The sequence below is a fragment of the Parasteatoda tepidariorum genome, chromosome 10 (assembly GCF_982258835.1).
Source record: "Parasteatoda tepidariorum strain Cologne lab strain chromosome 10, Ptep-v5.0, whole genome shotgun sequence".
NCBI classification, from domain to species: Eukaryota; Metazoa; Arthropoda; class Arachnida; order Araneae; family Theridiidae; genus Parasteatoda; species Parasteatoda tepidariorum.
The window spans coordinates 64,520,797-64,541,279 of NC_141764.1; the positions used below are offsets into that span (position 1 = coordinate 64,520,797).

Consider the following 20,483-nt stretch of genomic DNA (forward strand, 5'->3'; position numbering starts at 1 on the left):
TAAAATATTATAAGAATGACAAATAACAAACAATAGTTATTTGAGAAAAGTTTTTTTTTTTTTTTTTTTTAAATTAAGAGTCAAAAAAGGGTGATGCGTTGAAAAGATTGCAACGAATAAACGCTTAACTTTTTTTTACTTCTATTTCAATTTTTCAATCTAAAAATATTCATTTCTTTTAATTTCCTTGTTATTTTCACTTTTTTTTTCTTTTTTGTCTTTGTGATACATATATTGACATAGCATTAAATTATTACGAAAAAACTAAATTATCATGTGAATTTGGATTTTTCCTAATAATTTCATGTTATAAGGCAAAAACAATAATTCATTATTTTGTAGCATTATTATATTATTGTATTAACATTATTATTGTATTAACAACTCTCTGCTTATGGTATTTGGTAAGAACGTCTGTTATCTAGATGGTAGAGGATTTTAATATAATTATTTACTCCTTTCTCAAAACAGATTTAATTTGTTTGTTGTTTCCCCAAACTGATTGTTGTTCGTTGCTTAACAAATCGTATTAATAGTGCCGATATTATTAAAAATGTCGTCTAAAAATAAAATTCTATTACAAGCATTGCAGTTATAAAATAAAATTAAAAATATTCTTCAAACGAAGGGACGCTTTTATTATTTCCTAGAAAATGTTAATGAAACTTGAATTATAAGAAAGGACAATTAAATTATTATAATTATGTGATCAGTACTGTAAGAACGTTGTAAAAACATTGGAAATCAATAATCATAATTTTTATAAAAATGGAAAAGAATACGAAAATTAACATTATCTTGCTGACCAACCGAAAATATTTGTTAGCTCTACTATTAAACAAACAATTCTCAAACATTTCTTTTTTGAATTGAATGAAAGATTCAGAATTTTAAATTTAAAATACATCCAAGTGATTTTTTTTAAATAAATGAAGCATAAACAAATAAAAGCAGACGACTTTTTAAGTTGTCATTATTTTAAATAGAATTAAGTAATTCTTGTGGAACAAATCTGATCATAAAACGGGTACTGTCAATGGGGGAAAAGGAGGGGATATGGATGGAAAAAAAATATTAATAACGTGAGAGAAGAGCCCTCTTTTGGAAATGGAGTGAAGTGTGACCTTCTTTTTTGGAACACTTTTGTAGAAGGGAGTATGAGAAATATTTGCTCACCGAACTAAAAAAAAAAAAAATTATTGAAGTGAGAAGTTTTGTCCTTCAATCAGAGATCGGTTGTTTGCATTCGCGACACTTAACTATTTTGAGTGAAAAGCAGTTGGGAAAGGAAAGAAGAAAAAAAAGATTATTTTACTAGAAAGGAACGTAGAACTATTTACGATAACGCCAGCTGAGAATAGAATATCTTATTTGATCAACAACGCAGGAAATCGGAAGTGAAAAGTGCAATTTTCAAAATTGTTTTCTTTTGAGAATGCGTCAACGTTAGTTTATCGTGATTCACACATTTGTAACAAACATCTTGGAATACATAAACGGTATTAGCTCCTTTTTTTCATCGCATTTCGCTTGATTTTTTTTTTTTTGAAAACTTGTTTATTACTATGTCTTCAAAATTAGGGGATTAGAAACATAGTAAAAAAATTATTTAGATTAAAAAAACTAAAAACTTTTCTACCGCTTAATAGCCGTAGCAAAGACGAAATAAGAGTGGTGGAGTGTTCCGTATTCACAGCCCTAAATAATTTATTGCGTTCATCCAAATGTCATTGGAACGTAAGTATTAATCAACAAAGCGGTTAGCTTACACAGGGGATCGAAAAGAATTTAAGTTCTTTTTTTAAATATTTTATTATTATTATTATTATCAATAATATTAATAATAACTGTGCTTTAACACTTTGACACCGGTGTCTTCTTTATGTATATTTTTCTGACACTCTAATTACAAATAAAAAATTATGTTTTTATTTTTAATTACAAAAAAACAGTTTAATAGTTACTAAGAAAATCTGTTAGATTAAGGAAATTATATTTGCACTAAAATACATAATTCAACAAAAAAAAAGTAGTGGGGTGGAAAAAAAATTTTTTTTTTCCATTCATATTCAAAATTTTATCAATAATTAATTTTGTAAATGAAAGAAATTTCAGTGATGAATAATTGTTTCACTTAGCTCTAAATAAGTGCAAATTTGAAAAAAAATATTGTTTGGAAATGAGGTGCTTGTTTGCAAGATTTTACCTTTAATGCATTAAAAGGCACCGGTGTTTCACCCCAGATTGTTATAATGACAAATATAATATTTTAGGCAGGGATAGCCAGGTTGGTAGGGCACTGGGCTCACGTCCAAGAGGTCGTGGGTTTGATCCTCGCTGACCGAAGACCCCCTGTTTAGTAAATGGTGACTGATGCACATTAAATCTGTCGAGTCTCAAAGTCCTCCATTTTCCAATAACAAGTCATACCTCAAGGAAACTCCTGGATCAAGTACTGATCCAGGAGTATCCTTGTCTTCTGGATTGGTTCAAAATTACAAGACTACGGAGTTGAACATTAGTAGTCGTAAACCTAAAATTGGATCGGCTGTTCAACGACGGTTATAAAATAAAATATAATATTTTGAGCCACCATTGCTCAGGGGAAAGAGCGTTCGCTTTTCAATGAGGTGAACCGGGTTCGAATCCCAGCTATGGCTGGTCAATACGAATTCCGCATCCGGCTTACACCGAACACAATGATAACGTGAAACATCCTCAGTGGTTGACGGATCATGAGTTAGAGTTTCCTTGCCGTCAGGCTAACCGTGGGCTGTTCTTGTGGTTAATTCCATCAGAAAGTCTTCCACGAAGGTGAATTTCTCCTAATGCTTGATCCACGAGTTCCCTTGTCTTCTGGATTGGGTTCAAAATTTCAAAGCTACCTAGTTATTAAAAAATATATATACACAATATTTTCCACTTATTTTAACCTAAATTAATACATAATAAAGAAAAAGTGTAACAAATATATTTTGTAAAAATCCAATATCAAAGGGTTAAGAAAGCAACATATTTCAATTTTCCCTTTATACTCGCCAACTTTTAATCCGTTTTTTTTCTTCCTTAAATCTCAATCCCGTTTTTTGAGAAACAATGGCCTTTTAAGTAATGCAGTGGAAATAATATAAACACTCACTCTCAAAATTGGAATTAAATAACAAAACAAAAAAATGTATCAATTTGCACAGAATTAATTCTTTATTCTGAAAAGGTAAGAATGATATCGTAATAGCTTTAATCAGTTTTGTAAAGAATTCAGCGGAGTGTGTTGAAATGAAGAATAATCTAAGAAGGTGGGATAAAAATTGTTTTTAGCAGAATAAATCTCTATGGAATTGCGTGACTCAAGAAAAAAAAGAAAAATTATTTTAAATATCTTTCCTGGATTATGTGATTTGTGTTTAATGGGTGCATAAAAGCTGAAGATTCCCTTTATCTAAATGAAATTGTAAATGAAAGGTTGACTGCTCAACCGACGCAGTTTTTCGTATGCATGTCGTTTGGAAAATAATTTTTTTTCACGATTTTGAAGATTAATAAGGATTTGAAAATATAAAATAACACAATCTCATGATGAAACATTTACTGTGCAATAGCCTTAAATTGTGAATTGTTTAATAAAAGAAATGGGGCGTTCTTTTCTGAAATTATAAAGAAAAATATAGAAATAATTTCAGAAATTCAATTTAACCGTGCTGTTAGAATAAAATCTAATCACTGACTACACAGGGGGGGGGGGAATTCTGGTAAAATTACCGTACTATTGGCAATGACATTTCCGATTTAAAAAAAATTAATAAATAATTAAGAAAAAATAAATAAAAACATAATTCTACTTCTTGAAAATATACTAGGTTTAAACCATTTTGTAATTTTTTCTATTCATTTGGTAACTGCTTACTGGATATTCTGGTTTTCAAAATTATAGTTGTTAATACCTCATCTTTAATAAAAAATTTCTTTTTCTTCTTCGTGTTTGGGCTTATCTATCTAATGTTAGGCAACTCAGTTTCAGTAGCATGCTTCAAATGCTCCAAGCCCAATTCTTCTTAGTTCTATTTTCATGGGTCGCCTACTTTGTTTATGTAGTTATTTAATAGAGCTGAGATGCAGCTCTTTAGGATAGAGAATGCCTAAAGTAGTAAATTGTGTAAGGGCAAGGGCGCTCATATAAAATATAATATGCTGATTCCACATCCTTGCGGAATCAGCATATCTCCGGCATATTGGTTCTTGTCCCATTCTATCAAGGTGTTTTTTGAAATGATAATGCTCAGTGATGAAGCCCAAAATTGTTTGTATCTTCGATCTTGGGAGCCTAAGGATTTTTGCAGCTGAACTTACTTTTTTTTGTCGTATGCCTGTTTAGGCTGTGGGGGCGCGATTGTTCCTGTTTTTCAGTGGCGCCATCTATGGCCAGGAATTCGACTTCTGCCACGCCATTCACGCAACCACAACCCGTTTATAGGGCGGGTCATATTCACACACAAAGGAGAAAGGACAAAGAACACACAGAGAGAGAAAGAAACATCCATGCCTTGCCAGGGATTCGAACCCAGGACCTTTCTGGTGCAAGGACTTTTCCCTGCCCTCTACACAGGCCGGTCGGCAGGGGAACTGATACCTTTAGCATGTTTTTATCCAAGAGAATTGCGCCAAACTTTGTTCCTCTCCTATTTTTTCCCATTTAAGGATGACTACCCTTTCAGTCTTCATGTTGATGCCACAGAGAAGTTCCATTTCTATTGGATTGATAGAGGATCCCTGTTTTGCAAGTTCATCAGCTATTTCGTTACCACCAATTCCCATGCGTCCTAGTACTCAGATAAGAATAATCTCAATTTTGGTTACCAGTTCTGCTAGAAGGTTTCTACGTTCCACAACAATTTTTTGTTTAAGTTGGAATGAATTAAGAGCAATTAAGGCTGCTTGACTGTCACTGAAAATAAGAATCCACTTACCATGGTAGCCTTTTCTTACATTAACCTGTAGACAGTTGGTGATGGCAAGAACCTCTGATTGAAATGCAGTGACATACTTCCCAAGACCATCAAAGAGATTGACTCTTGGTGATACTTCCACTCCCAGTCCAGAGAGGTTACCTTTCTTTGATCCATCCGTAAACCAGATTAAATCATCAGATTTTATATAAGACGTGTTGTTCCATTCTCTTCCGGTAAGAAAAACTACCTCAAATGGCCTGTCAAACACGTATGTTCTTTCCATACTGCCAGAAGGCATTAGGAGAGTGGGATGATGGATTTTCTTAGTAATACTAATATGACCTATAGCGGTAGGCTTGTCATACCATTGATTTTGCAACTTCATTCTGTATACAGTCATTCTGGCAGCGCTGCATACGACGATATCCAATAGAGTCAGGTACGGAATAAGTTCTGGTCGGTGCTGTGCGTGTGTGTGCACATTGCCCCTGTGATACACAGGCAGAGCAGGCTTTACAGACTTTCTAATTTGTCCTTCACAGTTTTCTGTTACACTTTGCACCACCAAGTCACAAAAGCATAAGTGCTAGCAGGCCTGATAATTGTTTTGTACATCCAAGACATCATTTACGGTTGTAGGCTGCAGTTTCTATCAAGCATGCTTCTGCACATCATAATGAATTTCTTTGCTTGATTAATTTTGTAATCAACATGTTTAGTTCAAGTGAGTTTTTGATCGAGGATTAGGCCTAAAAATTTTACCTCAGAGGCATTGTTGTTTCGGACATTAAACAGTTTTGGGATGAAAAAAACATCCCTTTTTATTTTGTTGTTGTTGTTGTTAATTTACGTCGCACTAGAGCTGCACAATGGGCTATTGGCGACGTTTTATTTTGCGAGTGAATGGTATAAGATTGGTCTTCTGTGGATTTACATCCAGATTCCTTTCTATGCATCATTTGCTTACATAGCATAGAGCATTTTGCATGAGCTGACAAGTTATGTAAAATTTTTTACCAAGGATGAGTATGACAATGTCATCAGCATATCCTTGAGTATAGTAGCCTAAATCGTTTATTAGACTGTATACTACCAGATTCCAACGTAATGTCGTTAAAACACCTACTCGTGAACGTGAACAACTTCTAGTGATACTTTTTTTTTCAAATGTCTCATTGGAGATATTCATTTGAATAACTCTATTCGAGAGCAGGGTCTTTAGTCCATGAATACAAGGTATGGTTAATCCATGTGTCTCTTAAGGCATTAAGGATGGATTTGTGAGGAATATTATCAAATGCTCCCTCTATATCAAGGGCTGTGGCTAAAGCAATTTTCTTTTTGTCCAGGGTGTCTTCAATCTTAGATACAAGTTGTTTCTGTAGATTTTCCGGGTTCGTAGGCGAATTGTAGATTTTTCAAGAGGCTGTTACTACTCTGGTATTCTCTAACATGGCTATCAATGATTTCCTCCATGATTTTGAGAAAGATTGAAGATAAGCTGATTAATCTGAATGATTTGGCTTTGACATAGTTATTTTTACCAGGTTTAGTAATGAAAACAATCCTAGTCTTTTGCTATATCTTTGGATTGTGCCCTAGAGTCAGACTAGCCCTATATATACTAGTTAGATTGGTTAATGATTAGATCTCCTGCCTTTTGAATCATGATAGGAATAACTCCATCTGGACCAGGGCTTTTCAGTGGTTTGAAGTAGGAGATTGCCTATTTAACCTTGTTGTGGTTGATAATGTTTTTAGCATACGTCCATTGATTCCTATTGATTCTTTTTATAAAACCAATGAAATGCTGCCTTTCATTGCTATTTATATCTCTGGCTCCTAGGAAGTGAGTTTTGGCCATTATTTCCATAACCCCTTTTTCAGTACCAGCATAGTTAGAATCCAAATCTCTTAAGGTATCAACCATGATTTGTTCTTCCCCTCTAAGAATTCTTTGTAGTTTAGTTGCTACAGACAGAGTTTACTTCTTCGCAGAACTTTTTCCCGAAGTCTTGTTTACTTTTTCTTACACGTTTGTTATAATTGGTAACGGCTTTATTGTAGTTGAATTTTGTGTGTGTTGTTTCCAATCCCAGCTGGGATAGTGGAGCTATACCAGATCCATGAGGCAGTGAGTCTTCAAAAAATCGAGGAAAAGAAGAGGTCTCTCAAGAACCTGAAAGTGAGGCTCTTAGTATGCCCACTGACAAATCTACAGGTAGCGGTTTGGTCGGCACGTGTACCCTGAAGGCAAGACTCCTCCAGGACGCTTGCGGGGATACCAATTGTGATCCAGTGGAACAAGCCAAGCTTTATTAACTTTAGATTTGCGGATAGAAAATAATTCAGTGTAAGTGAGTGCCGTGTTTGGAGAGGCTGGGAAGGAAGTACCTTCTTTTGCCAACTGATCATCACGTTAGTTGCCAAAAAGACCCACGTGTGAGGGTGTCCACTGAATATGGATGTCATGCGAGGCTGAGAGGGCATTTAATAAACGAAGTATAGAAACCCCAGCCCGGTCCGCTACTCTCTCCCAATTGCTCAGGTGCTGAATGCAGCTACGACTGTCCAGAATCCAGATTTCTGTTCACTGCGAAACACTGAACAGAAATCTGGATTTCTTAGTGATCTTGATTCGTGAATTTCAGCAGGATATATAGTGTAAATTCCACTGCCGGCATGGTGATGATCGTCACCGCTACCATCCGTATAAATTTTAAGATCTTCAGCAGGAACAATGTTTATTATCTCCGAAGTCAATTGCTTCAAGTACTCCGGAGGATGGTTGCCCTTAGTATGTAGTATGGAAAAATACTCTGGGCAAGCCCGCAATGGGACATACAGGACTGCAGAAGTTGTATGTTTCTTTGCTTTATTGAAATGTTTCCTAACATTTGCCCTCCTAATTTTGATTTATAAATAGTTGCTCCGCCAAAAATATTGTGGTTTAGCTTTGAAAATACAAAAAATAAATTAATTAAAAAATACAAAACTGAAAAGCAAATTTAACCGAATAAATGTTTTTTCTTTTTTTTTGCCATGCTCCAAGGTATTATGATAAAACTACCAAATTTTACCACATCTACCAACTTTTATCACATGTTTTAAAACCATATTTTATTGTTAATTTGTTTTATCGCATTGTTAATTAATTTCGTATCTCGTTCATTGTATTGTTAATTTCTTTTATCACATATTTTAAAACCATATTTTATTGTTAATTCGGGGTACGCTTACAGATCTACCTCCCCGTGGTGTACCCTGGTAACGTCTTTTGACAGCTAAGAGATCTGTAGTTTCCGGCATGTCTTCGCTTTGCTCCCGCCCCTCGAGGGTTTTCGGTTTGAGCGTCCTGCAGTGGAATGCTGGTGGCCTTTCCCAGAATGTGGTTATCCTTTCAGACTCGAAGGCGGCGCTTTGCTCGATTGAATCTATGCATTGCCCTTCCAATTGCGACGTTCTAAAATGTCAGGATGCGATACGCAAACTCCACCATTTTGGCAAAACTGTAGCCCTACAATGGATTCCCGGGCATTGTGATATTTCAGGAAATGAGAGGGCTGATGTTTTGGCAAAGAGAGGCACAAGAATTCTCCAGGCTCTTAGTAGCCCAGTCCCCTTTTCAGCTTTAAAAAGGATTATTAGATCAAAAATCCATGGGGATTTCCACCAACAATTGTCAGAAAGGGTAAAAACCAAAGTGTGGAGAGATCTTCGACAGAACACCATTCCAGACTGGCCGCGCCGCGAAGCGGTGGCTCAGTTTCGACTACATACCGGACATGACTGCCTTGCCGCGCACCTGTTTCGTTTAGGGCTGGCACCTGATCCCTATTGTTCTCTATGCATGAGCCAAGCTGTTTTGGATGGCAGCCACATCCTGTGCTGCAGGGACCTCCGCGGGTCGTCATCTACCGAGCGATATTGGGAAGCAAGAGCGCTCCTAAGGAAATGACTTTTTACTTTCTTGTTTTGTTCCTATGTTTTTGCTTTTTCATGTCAATTACCTCTGCCATTTGAAATAAATAAATTGTTAATTTTGCCAAAATTATTACCAAAGAGCGTTGGTAAAAATTACCAAGCTTTTTGGTGTTTCCATAGTGCCAAAACCACGATCAATTTTCTCATACACTTGTAGTTTTGACCGTACTTTTTTTTCTCAGAGTAGAAATCTTTCTCTGCTTCTTTAAAATTACGAAATATTTAAGTTTGATAGATTTTATTTTTTGATAAATTATTATAAGTTCATATCTATGTAACATTTTGAAGAAATTCTAAATATCTTCAGTACTTTTGGCATTCATTTCACGTCATTTTCGTTTAATTTGGAATGAGTTAGACCATAATATAAATTAAACTATCCGCAATCTTAATGTGGTGCTCTGCGCTAAAGTTGAACTATGATATAGTTTAAATTCGCCTCAATCTTAATATGGTGGCATATTGAGCCATTGTTATGAAGCAAAGTATTCCTTCTTTAATTTGATCACACAATTATATAGCTCAATTTGAAAGTAAATAAGATTTAATTTAACACCTTAGTAAGGTTACAAGAAATTCGCACGAGATTAATTCAAGGTACTGTTTTTAGAGCGCAACTTTGAGCCGATTTTTCTGGTGGTATTATGGTCATAAGTAGTGCGTTATTAAGTGCCTTATATTCTGTCTGGACAAAAGTATCCAGACACCCATAGGTACAGATTTTGAGTGTCATGAGACGCGCATATTGGTGAGCCTTGCGTGCGGTTTTCTCATACCACTTGTGTTGTCATCTGAAAACCGGGTCTCACAGTGGACTGATCGCTAAGACACGGTTCCCAGCATATCACCGAAGTCAAGCATCACTGACTGCGGTCAGTCTGCGGGTGGGTGATCACTTGGATCAGTCTGCGTAGGGCACGAGGGTGTACGGTATGGGTCCTCGTTAAACTCTCCTACCGCTACCGTAAAGTGCTCGATTTTGCGTGCTGGTCGTCGGGCTACCAAAGCAGGGGTGCCATCCCCTCTGCAGAGGATCAAAATTGTGATGGCCTGTCTTCAGATCATCCTCAGGGATGTTTCCTAGACTGTCGCCAATAACCCATTGAGCAGTTCTAGTGCGACGGTAAATGAACAACAACAACAAAAAACCGGATAGATAAATAAAATTTAACGTTAATAAAAATGATACTCACTGATTTAATTGCGTGTAAAAAAAAATTACCAATTATAAATAATAGAACTACTTTAAATAACTAAACAATTATGTTTTTATTTTAAGTTTGCATTTGATTTTATATATCGTAAAAATTAGCTAGTTTTGGAAGATTAAAAGAGGTTAGTTAGTTTGAGATGCGTAGTTTTTTTTCTGAAGTAACTTTCTTCTCTAACTTAACTTTAAATTCAAAAAAATAAATCATTGATGACATCGCCTTTAGTGTGCACTTTGACTGCAATATGAGGTTGTAGTCTCTTTTAGAAATAGTCAAAAAGAGCTCTCTAAATAAGGACCTTACGCAAATATTTTGAATGCATTTTAATCTACTTATTTGTTTTGTTAATATTTTTTTTTGTTGATATTTTTTGTGTTTCCAAATTTAATTTTTTCCCCATTTGGTGCAGAAGTATGCTCGGTCGCTGGGAGAAATTTAGATGATCTCTCCTAAAAGTTTTCTTCTACACGAATTCTATGGAGAAAAAAATTCTGTGCCTCCCAAAAGTTGTCGTAAATAGAGGAGGTCGCTACATAGAGGAGCTCGCTACATAGAGGTGGTCTTTCCTTTATCTTTCCCCGTTTAAAGAAATAAGGCCATTCCACGCTACCTTCTTTTGGCATTTTGATTTCTATTGGGTGCTTTGTGGTGGCCTTTATTGGCCTAGTAACGTAACGAATGTAGAAAATGACGCTATAGAGGTTGTTATATTTGTTACTATAGAAAACGCTATAATACTTATAATATTCGTTACAAACTGCGTTTAAAATTTTTTTGTTTTATCAAATGTTAGTTTGTTACAGAAGAATTCTTCTTAAACTTAGATTGTATTCGCGATTAAATTTTATGAAAATAATATTTCTGAATTTGGTATACTATAGCCTACGTCACAGATCGTGTTATTCCTACTAAATTTAACTAGTAAACAGCATTTTCTGCGAACCTGATTTCTAGCAACAAGTAAAAGCATCAAACGAAGTGTCTTGTTATAAGTCGCTACTCGCTAGGTTGGAATTGTATTAGTCTAGTTCCTTTGGAAATAATTTATATTGTTTTACCGAAGTTCATGAATTTAGTAAGCATATTTAAAACTCAGTTTATTAATTAAACTAAAAGGTAAATGTTATTCATAGTAAGTGGAAGTAGTTGTGCTTTTTTCATATTATACCCAATTACCATTAAATTAAAAAATATTTTTTCAATAAAATATGCATTATTTTAAACGTGATACTTATAAAAATTTGCTGCTCGCAAAAGTATTAAATGCGGAGATGCAGAATCTCAGAAGCAAAATTTAAACTGATGTGGTATGACATGAGTATATATTTATTTCACGGGTGATTTTTTTTTTCATACAATTTGATTTGAATTGGCCTCGGAACATTGTTTTCAATAAACAAAATGGGTGATAAAGTTTTGAAAGAATTCATGTTAGTTTTAACATTATTTTATATCTTTCAAATATCATATGAACTTGAATTGATGGTTAATGGCACATTGCTTCCCTGTGTAAAGAGAGATAAAGACAATTTCATTCCTCCATTTCATATTATCGAAGATTGTGACAGGAAAATAAGATTGATCATAAATATTCAGAATTCTGGGAAGGTAAGTATCTTTTGAGGATTTATTATATGTTATCGAAAATTAATTCTCTTTTTCACTGTATGCATTACATTGTAATTTTTAGGAAGCAGCAAACAGCTATTCCCTTCTAAAAACACAGTTTAATTATAAACAGTTAATTCTTTGCGAAATTGCTTTTCATATTTCCTTGATTATTTTACAGATTTTCTCTTTAAAGACGACGATTTTTTTTCTAGAAGTAATAAATATGAAATTATATTATATTTTATATTACTCAGCACATAAGTTGCATTTTTAAATTTAATGTCATGAAATTAATTTTTATTTTTTTACTATTAGAAAATAAATCAAAAACTAAAAACAATAGAAAATTAAAAATTACTACGCTAATGCTTATTTTTTTTATTTTGTTTTTCAAAAATTATTGATAAAAAAATTATGCAAAAATAATTTTTATTAATTTTTTTAACCATTCGCGATCGCAACGAACTATAGGGGGCGTTGTTGTATGAGACGCTTACCTGCGATTTCCATATGAACCGTCATTCAGTTACTCTGGAGACGTCGTTAATGTAGCGTGTAGCATTGCAACGTTCCTTCTTTAATGTGGCTTATTAAATTTAAAAAAGAAAAATGCTTGATCTTCTTTCTTGTACAACCGAAAACAAAATGGTATCTCTTTTTATTAGAGAAGGAATATCCAAAACACATCGGAAAAATATTTGTACATTAACAGAAAAAAATATGTATATTCTTATAAGAGTTAAAACCTAATGCCCGAGAAATAGTATTACTAAATTTAATGATATAACATGAAAGGCCCATTTAAACTTTACATTCTATAGTTTTAAGAATCATATTAGTTCAAAAATTAAAATGAACAAAAAGTATACATAAGCCTCATAATTTTATGAAATTTAATTTTGTAAACAACGTTTTTTGACAACAATTTTTATCAAAAAATTTCAAGTTTCAATAAAAATCATTATTTAGAAACTAAGAAACGTAAAATAAAGAATGCTGACGAAACAAAAACAAAAAACAATTCTTTTTTGTCGCCATTTTTAGTGCTACGAATATTCGTCTTTGGGATTTGCCAAAAACAAAACAAGATGCAATTTTATTTTTTCAGGAGGGAAATATTTGACCGAAAAAACGAAAATGTACCAATTCCCACAACATAAAACTTTATCTTGGCAAACGTACGTTTTGGAAATGTTATTTCATTTGGAATCTTATTCATCAGAGTTCATATGGCGATATGATTGTTTTGAATCTATGCTAAACTCTATATCGGCTCATTTTCCACCGAAATCCGATTAACTATTTTGATTTTAAATAAAGTGTTTTATTTTATGAACTGTCGCAAAAATTTTAAGTGTAGATTGGCGGCACTTAAAAACCGCCAAATCTGTAGCGGCGATGGCGTTAATACATCGTAAGTACCGAATTTTTATTCCATACTTTTCTGAATCATATTATTTCAAACATTGGAATATACAAGAAATATACATAAACACATAATGTTATACCATTTAATTCTTCAAAAGTATTTTGAGAACAATTTTTATCAAAAAATTATAAACTAAAAAACGGAAAATAAAGAATTCTTAGGATAAAAAAAACGATTTTAAGAATTATTAACATTGAAATAAAAACTTTCATATTGTTTCTTTTTTTTATTATTCTTATAGTTCTTAATCAGACGTAAAAAACCATTCTGTAGAGAACCATCATCAAATGAAAAAAAAATATTTACAAGCAAATTTTTTATTGTAAAGATCATTGCACTTACCTGATTTATGATTCCCGGAGAATTCCAAAATGATAAGTTCCTTGTTTGAAAACTTTATTCTCAAATAATAGATACATAGTTTATACCTTCATTACTTTTAGATAACATACTACACAGCAAAATTTTATAATTGATATGAATTTGAATATGTAGCTAAAAACAGAATAGCTGAATTCTAGTTGAACTTATTCTTTCAAAATTAAAAAAAACTTACCAAGAAAACGATTTAAATTAATTAAGAATCAGCACAAATGGCACTATTTCAAGTAACTTGGATAATTTTTTGTTGTTGTTTTCCGAATTATATGGATACAGAAATATATACTATTCTATAACGAAGAAGAATATGCTATAACTATTACAATTCTGTATGTTCTGAATTCATATTTATTCACTGGAATGACGAAAGCAATGTTGACTTCACTTTAATTCGTAATGAATTGAAGACAGAAGAAATGCATTTTACCTTAATACACACATCTGTAACAGTATCCGAAATCGGAAGTCATCAGTTGCAAGTTTGTTGATAATAGAAATTTAAAATTATTGAGGAATTTTTCTTCAAATGTTTGGCGTGTTCTGTTCCTGAAAGATTTACTAATATTCTGGAGATTTTTTTCAAGTTCTTCGGCCTTTTCCTTAGGGAAATTTTGTTTCTTATTTGCTGCTAAAAAATGGCGTCTGATTCAGTCAATGACTTTGATGGAACTAAATGAAAACGTGATAAATTAATGTCCGATATTTACAGGCTCCCGCTAGACGGCGTACTCGAGCGTTGCGATCGCGAATTAAAATTTAAATGTAGTTGAAAATGAGAACAATATAGTCGAAAATCGTTGATTTAAATGCTTAACTTTATCAATTGAATTTGACTTTGGAAAATATTTTTCAGAAGTAATAATAGAAAAAGAATTATGATTTGAGAAATATTTTAATGATTATATTTCCTGGTTGCCCTTCCTGTAGACATCCTAGGTAATAAAAAAAGCCATGATATTATTTTATAAAATTGTGTTATAAATATGTATTAGACCAAATTAGAATTAACTTTAATAAATAGCTTATTTGGTTTAAAGCGTTTTGAAATGTTCCGTTTTATTCCATAAAAACAGTGAAAGAATTTTGTAACTTACATATTTTTCAACGATTTGGATTTTATTTTGTATAAAATAAATTAGCAAATGAATGAGAGAAACCAATAAACAAATAGTAGATGTAATGACTTTTTTCTTAGCTTCATTAATATGCCATCAGGTAACGTAGTAGTAAGTAGAAAGAGTTTTTTAGGCTTTTCAAGCTGAATTAAGTATTTAACATCAGCTGAGCAAAAATAAGCATGCGGAAACCTATTGTGTGACCAAAAACATAAATAAACCAGTGCTCAAAACTCGGAAATGTTTTTCTTGTGTTCGAATGAATTAAAAAAAATTATCTCTCCCTTCAAAAACTTGGGGAAATGGAGAGATAACTATAAAAATTCAAGAAACCGGGGATATTATCATAACTACGGCAAGTTGGCGAAGAGTCGCCGAGGAAGGAAGATAACGTTTCTGGCGGAGGGAACCAGTTTTCCTCGAATCATGACGTTTACGCCTCTTCCTTCTCATTGGCTCAAATTCCCTGACTACTCCTTAGAACTTATCGGTTAAGATATATCAGTTATTAAGTAACCGGTTCCGATTTCTTGTTCTTAAATAACGTATACAAAATATTAGTTCTTGAATAACGTACGGTGTCAGTTCCTAAAGATAAAACACACGTTTTGCAAACGTCTTATCTAAAGTTATTAATCCTTTTATTCTTTTTTTTTTAAAAAAATCTGTTTGACTCAAAATTAATGAGATAACATTTGAATAATAATTTTAAAAAGTCTTATAATGCACCACAGTTTCTTTTCTTTGTTTCTGAAATATAATTCATATTTGATTTAAACATTTTATTCATTTTTCAATAGGATGAAGATTTAAATGAACTATGCATTTTTCAATACAAAATGCATTTAAGATGGATCTGAGGAAAACGTTTCTAAGAAAGCTTAGACATCTAAATGTTTTACTTTAACCTTATTTTTATTATTTTTTAATTAGGATGAAGATCTTATGGCAATTACCTTAAAAGTTTGCAATTTCAAATGTAACGAAATTTTATAATGTATTTTTATTGCAATACATTACTTATTGCTTTTATCGCTAAATTCAACATTTCAGATGCGTAATTAGGACGAAAAGAATAGATTAAATTTTCTTATTCCAAATGCATAATAAAAATTCTTCACAATGAAATACATATTATTACGCTAATAATGAACTATGATAGATTTGAGAAATGAGTTAAGGAAACACTTTATACATTCAAAATAAACAGTACAGTCAAATTAAACATTTAATCAGAAAAAGGTGATAATTTTCAATTGGAAATATATATAAGAAATTATTCACAAAGGAATCGATACTTTTACTCAAATAATAAATTAAAATAGATCTCAAGGAATAGACCTGAGAAAGCAGTTAATACATTTAAAGTGCTTTACTTTAACCTTATTATTTTATTCATTTGTTTACAGTTTCAAAAGTTTTAAAAAAATATTTATATATATTTCATTATCATACGCAGCACTTTACTTTAACATTGTTTTCTTTAAATGCAATTTCAAAAGTGATAAAGTACAAGAACCAAACCTTATTTCATAATTATACGACTAAAAAAGAGAGCAATATCTTATAACATTACTAAATAAGATATTATATAATAGTATAAGAAAAAAAAGGAATGGTAGATTCAAAATAAATAATAAGAAAATCTTCACAGAAAAATCAATATTTTTACATAAAAAATAATTAATTGGAGAATATCTTAGTAAATGGATCTACAAAAGCAAATTATACATTTAAAATAATTTGTCCTTAGAAGGCAACAGTGAACTATTTTGTTAATAAGAAATATATTTCAGATATTTTAGTATATAGTTTTAAAAACTTAAATAAACATGTATTATAAAATTAGTTACAGTGTCTTGACATAAGTCAATACAGTGTTTCTTTGTTTCTTCAGTTTGATTATACCAACCTGCACTTTAGTATATATAAAAGTAAAATGTAATTTACATTTTAGGGCTCTAAGAGAACTTTTGCTGCTTTTATTTGTTCTTTAGCATTTATGCTATTTTTAACCTAATTGATTTGTTTTATCCATCATGAATGCTTGCATCTTAAGAAATATCTGTAGTTGATTTATAGAGAAAATTACATTGTCAACAATCTCAACTTTCATCATAATAAACAACACTTAAACTGGAAAAAAAGTTGTTCGCAAAAGTATAATACTAGTACTAGTAATACTAGTTTCCATTGCACGTATTTCAATTATAAATTTGGAGTTTAATTTTAAAAAAAACTATAACTTTAAACGCGATAAAAAGATTTTGTTAAAATTTAAATCAAATCAGTAAAAAAATATTTCATTTATCTATTTAATTATTTATTTTTTATTTTTTTTTACTAAGAAATTGAAAATAAAAAACATTTCTGAGAGAACTCCAAACAAGTCAATACAATTAATGCATCAGAATACGACATCAGGTCAATGCTCTTCCCAGTCATAAAATTTTAAAATTAAATTCCAGCTTAGAGTTTAAGATTAGAACTAAAATCGAAAGATTTAATTAAAATTATTACTAAATATTGCAAAGAGAATTTTGTGTTTTAATATTTGTGTTACATGATCTTATAAAAGCACAAAACACATGATCTTATGAAAATTCTAACACATGATCTTATAAAAATTTGCAAAAAAATCCCCGAATCATTTAATGAATATTTTCAATTCTGAAACTGTCGTAATATTTAAAATGAATAAATAAATAAAAATAAAAAAACGCATTGAGTTTCATGTTTCGTTTTAAATGTAACCAAGTCGCTAATATGGTAATTATCATTGTTCCTGACATATATAACAGAAATTATTACTATCTCTAATTTTTTTTTTCAATTTCATATATCATGTGTTAGAGGCGACAAGTATCATGCGTTACACCACGTCCCGTAAAAACGTATGAGCCTTCTTTTCAATAATGTTAAAAGTCATATTTTAAACATCTCGTAACATTAAAGATTTTTTAACAAAATAAAATAAATTAGTATCCCACTTTTGTGAGACATATTCCAATAATCAAAAACTTCAAACAATAATATTTAATGACATATTAATCTTTTCTTTAAGAGACGAGTTTCATAAGAAACATTTCATTCACTTGTGTAACTTTTTTTAAATTCCTCTTGACCTTACATTTCTTTAAAGGAAATTTTAAGATGTTTTTTTCGTTAAAATAAATAAATAAATAAAATCTTCAAAGTCAGCCGCTATTTTATAATAGAGAGGGGGGAGAAACAGTTTTTTCTCATTTTTAGACAATGACAAAGGAGAGAGGAAGGTAAGTTTATTTATTTTTATAAAACATTTTTTATTTACCCATTTCTTAGAGAGATATTTGTTTATTATGATATTAAATATGTATTTAAGATTTTTATTCCCTGATGTATTTTTAACGTAATTTTTCCTTTTTTGCATTTTTAGAAATCTGATATTGGGTAAAATAATGTGCTAAAATGATTTTTCCAAATTCGAAGCTATGAAGTTCAATGAGTTCAAATTTATTATTATTTTATTACATAGAAGCGAACTGAAAATTGCTTGAACAGTATCTGATGTATCAAAGGCTCTAGGATGAAAATTACGTCTGACGATTTTGCGTATCCACTGTAGTTATAATTTATTATATTACACGTAATAAGCTTTCCAAAAAGAGTGGACAAAAAAATCTGAGAAAATTGTGCAGTACTTTCCCAAAAACCAGGCAAATTTTAATTCAAAAAGAGAAGTCCGAATATATTCATTAACAAAGATATCAATACAAGAATGAGTCTTTTTATTTAGTATTTATGGCTCAACATCTTTATCAATAACACTGTTAGAAATGTTTTGTTATTCGTCTCAAGCTACAAAGTCAAAAATCTGAAGGAATGTTTAGTAAGAAAAAAGAGTATGATTTTGCGTTTTAAATCGTGTATTAAATTATTTGCACCTGCAGTGATTAAATTGCATATCTTACATGTGCCTCTCAAAACACGGAAACTGCATCTTAGTACGAGTAATATTTTGTCCTACTAGTTTTTATTAATGAAATATATCTTTGCTGTTATAAACTATCAATTAAAATGAACAATGATGTGTTAATAAACATTAAAAATATATGGATAAGCTATCTTATTAAATCTACAATACAGTAAGTAAAAATCCAATTTAATATATATAAAAAAATTATTTAATATCTATGTATCGGGAAATTAAGCTTGTTTTTCTCTTGTTTTAATCTAGCCATACAGCGTTATTGTAAGTTCCAAAAATCACAATCATATGTGATGCCTTCAACTAGCAAGCAACATTATTTATAACAGAAGATTTTCGATTGCAACAGCTAAGAATACAAAAGAGGATCAATTTCTTGATTTCAGAGTTGTAAGAAAATGTAGCTGCACCACAACTAATAGCTAATATTCTACAGAATTTCTTAACTTCTTATTTGAAATATTCTCGAGCAGCATGACAAATAAAAAATTTTGTTTTATTCCACTTACGAGTAGTGTCTTATTTTCCACCCCTATTCTTATTATCAGGGGTAATTGTGAGCCCAATTAAAAAATCCTGAAAATTTCCTGAGTAAAATCATTAATGACGCATTTCAAAAAATTAATATCTTTATAAATTTAAATCATTGATATTTTCACAACGTGAAAGTCAACATAAATTATATGCAGCATAATTTAAATTAATAATTATGTATTTAGTTTACTTTTATCTCTAATCACATTTATTATTCTACCAGAAAAAATATTTACAAATGAAAGAGATGCCAAGAATAAATTCTAGTTCTAATATTTTTAAATAAAATATACAAGGATTTTTATACATAAATGTGATCGATGATTTCTGTAAACTTCTGGACTGTGGATTTCCTGATCGCAAATAGCGAAACATCTGGAAACCCGGATTTTTTTCCGGAGCACATTCATCTCTGTATTATTTTCAATTTAAAAATAGAAAGAGAGAGAGGGAGGGGGGTTTACTTTAAATAGTTTGTAAAGAGAGGCTTGAACTAAGCAAAGTATAATAAACAATAAGAGAAATTATGCTATGTTTACAAATATTTCGAATAGTCGAAAATAGTATTTTTTATTATTAAATAAAATGCAACTTGCAATTTATTTAAATCAGTAATTTTGACATGAAACTCAGGTTATATATCTTAATGATTATAATTTAGCTCATCTCATTTGTAATCTTATATAACAATTATAAATTTAATTTTTAACAATCTACATCGAACTTTTAGTTATCTATTATCAACCAACAACCATAAATTCCAAGGTCAGGGCTTTATTGCTAACATCCGCTGTAGCACTTTCGTCATGGTGCAGGGATTAGGTTCGCAAGTACCATATGATTAATGGATGGGAGGTATTCTTTGTGTGTTCATTGATAAGATTTGGTTTCGAAATAGTCAAATACTATATAAATATAATACACCATTTCTTACAATATATTTAATAATTCCTTTAAAATGTCCATTATAAATGGCAAAATTTCCTATAATTTAGATAGCTTTAGCAAATTTCTTTTTCTCCATAAATGCTTATAAAAAGTAATGCTTGCATTAAGCTTTCATTTTTATTTAAAAATTCTATCATAAATTTTTTATTTGAAACTTTCTTCATAACCACTTATCATCCCACTAAAAATTAAGCATGCCTAATAATATTGTGATCCAGTTGCAGACAATAGATTCAGACTAAAGGCATTTGATTTATATGCAAGCATAAGTAACTTGAAATGTTAATATTAGACAGTTATATGGGTGATTCTTTGGAAACATGACAATTGGAAGAAAAAAAATTTCAAATTTAA

The 20,483-nt window shown here is 31.2% G+C and overlaps 1 protein-coding gene across 2 annotated transcripts in view; it reads left to right on the plus strand.

Annotated features, from left to right (window-relative positions):
* Window positions 1-11,413: 11,413 nt before the first annotated feature.
* Window positions 11,414-20,483, plus strand: part of LOC107455013 (hapless 2) — a 50,420-nt gene continuing 41,350 nt past the window's right edge. The window contains exon 1 of one of the 2 annotated variants that reach the window (XM_087154117.1): window positions 11,414-11,749. In XM_087154117.1, coding sequence (XP_087010243.1) covers window positions 11,543-11,749 — 207 coding nt within the window. In that variant the 5' untranslated portion in view covers window positions 11,414-11,542. The remainder of the gene's footprint in view (window positions 11,750-20,483) is intronic. The other variant, XM_087154116.1, reaches the window with a different exon arrangement.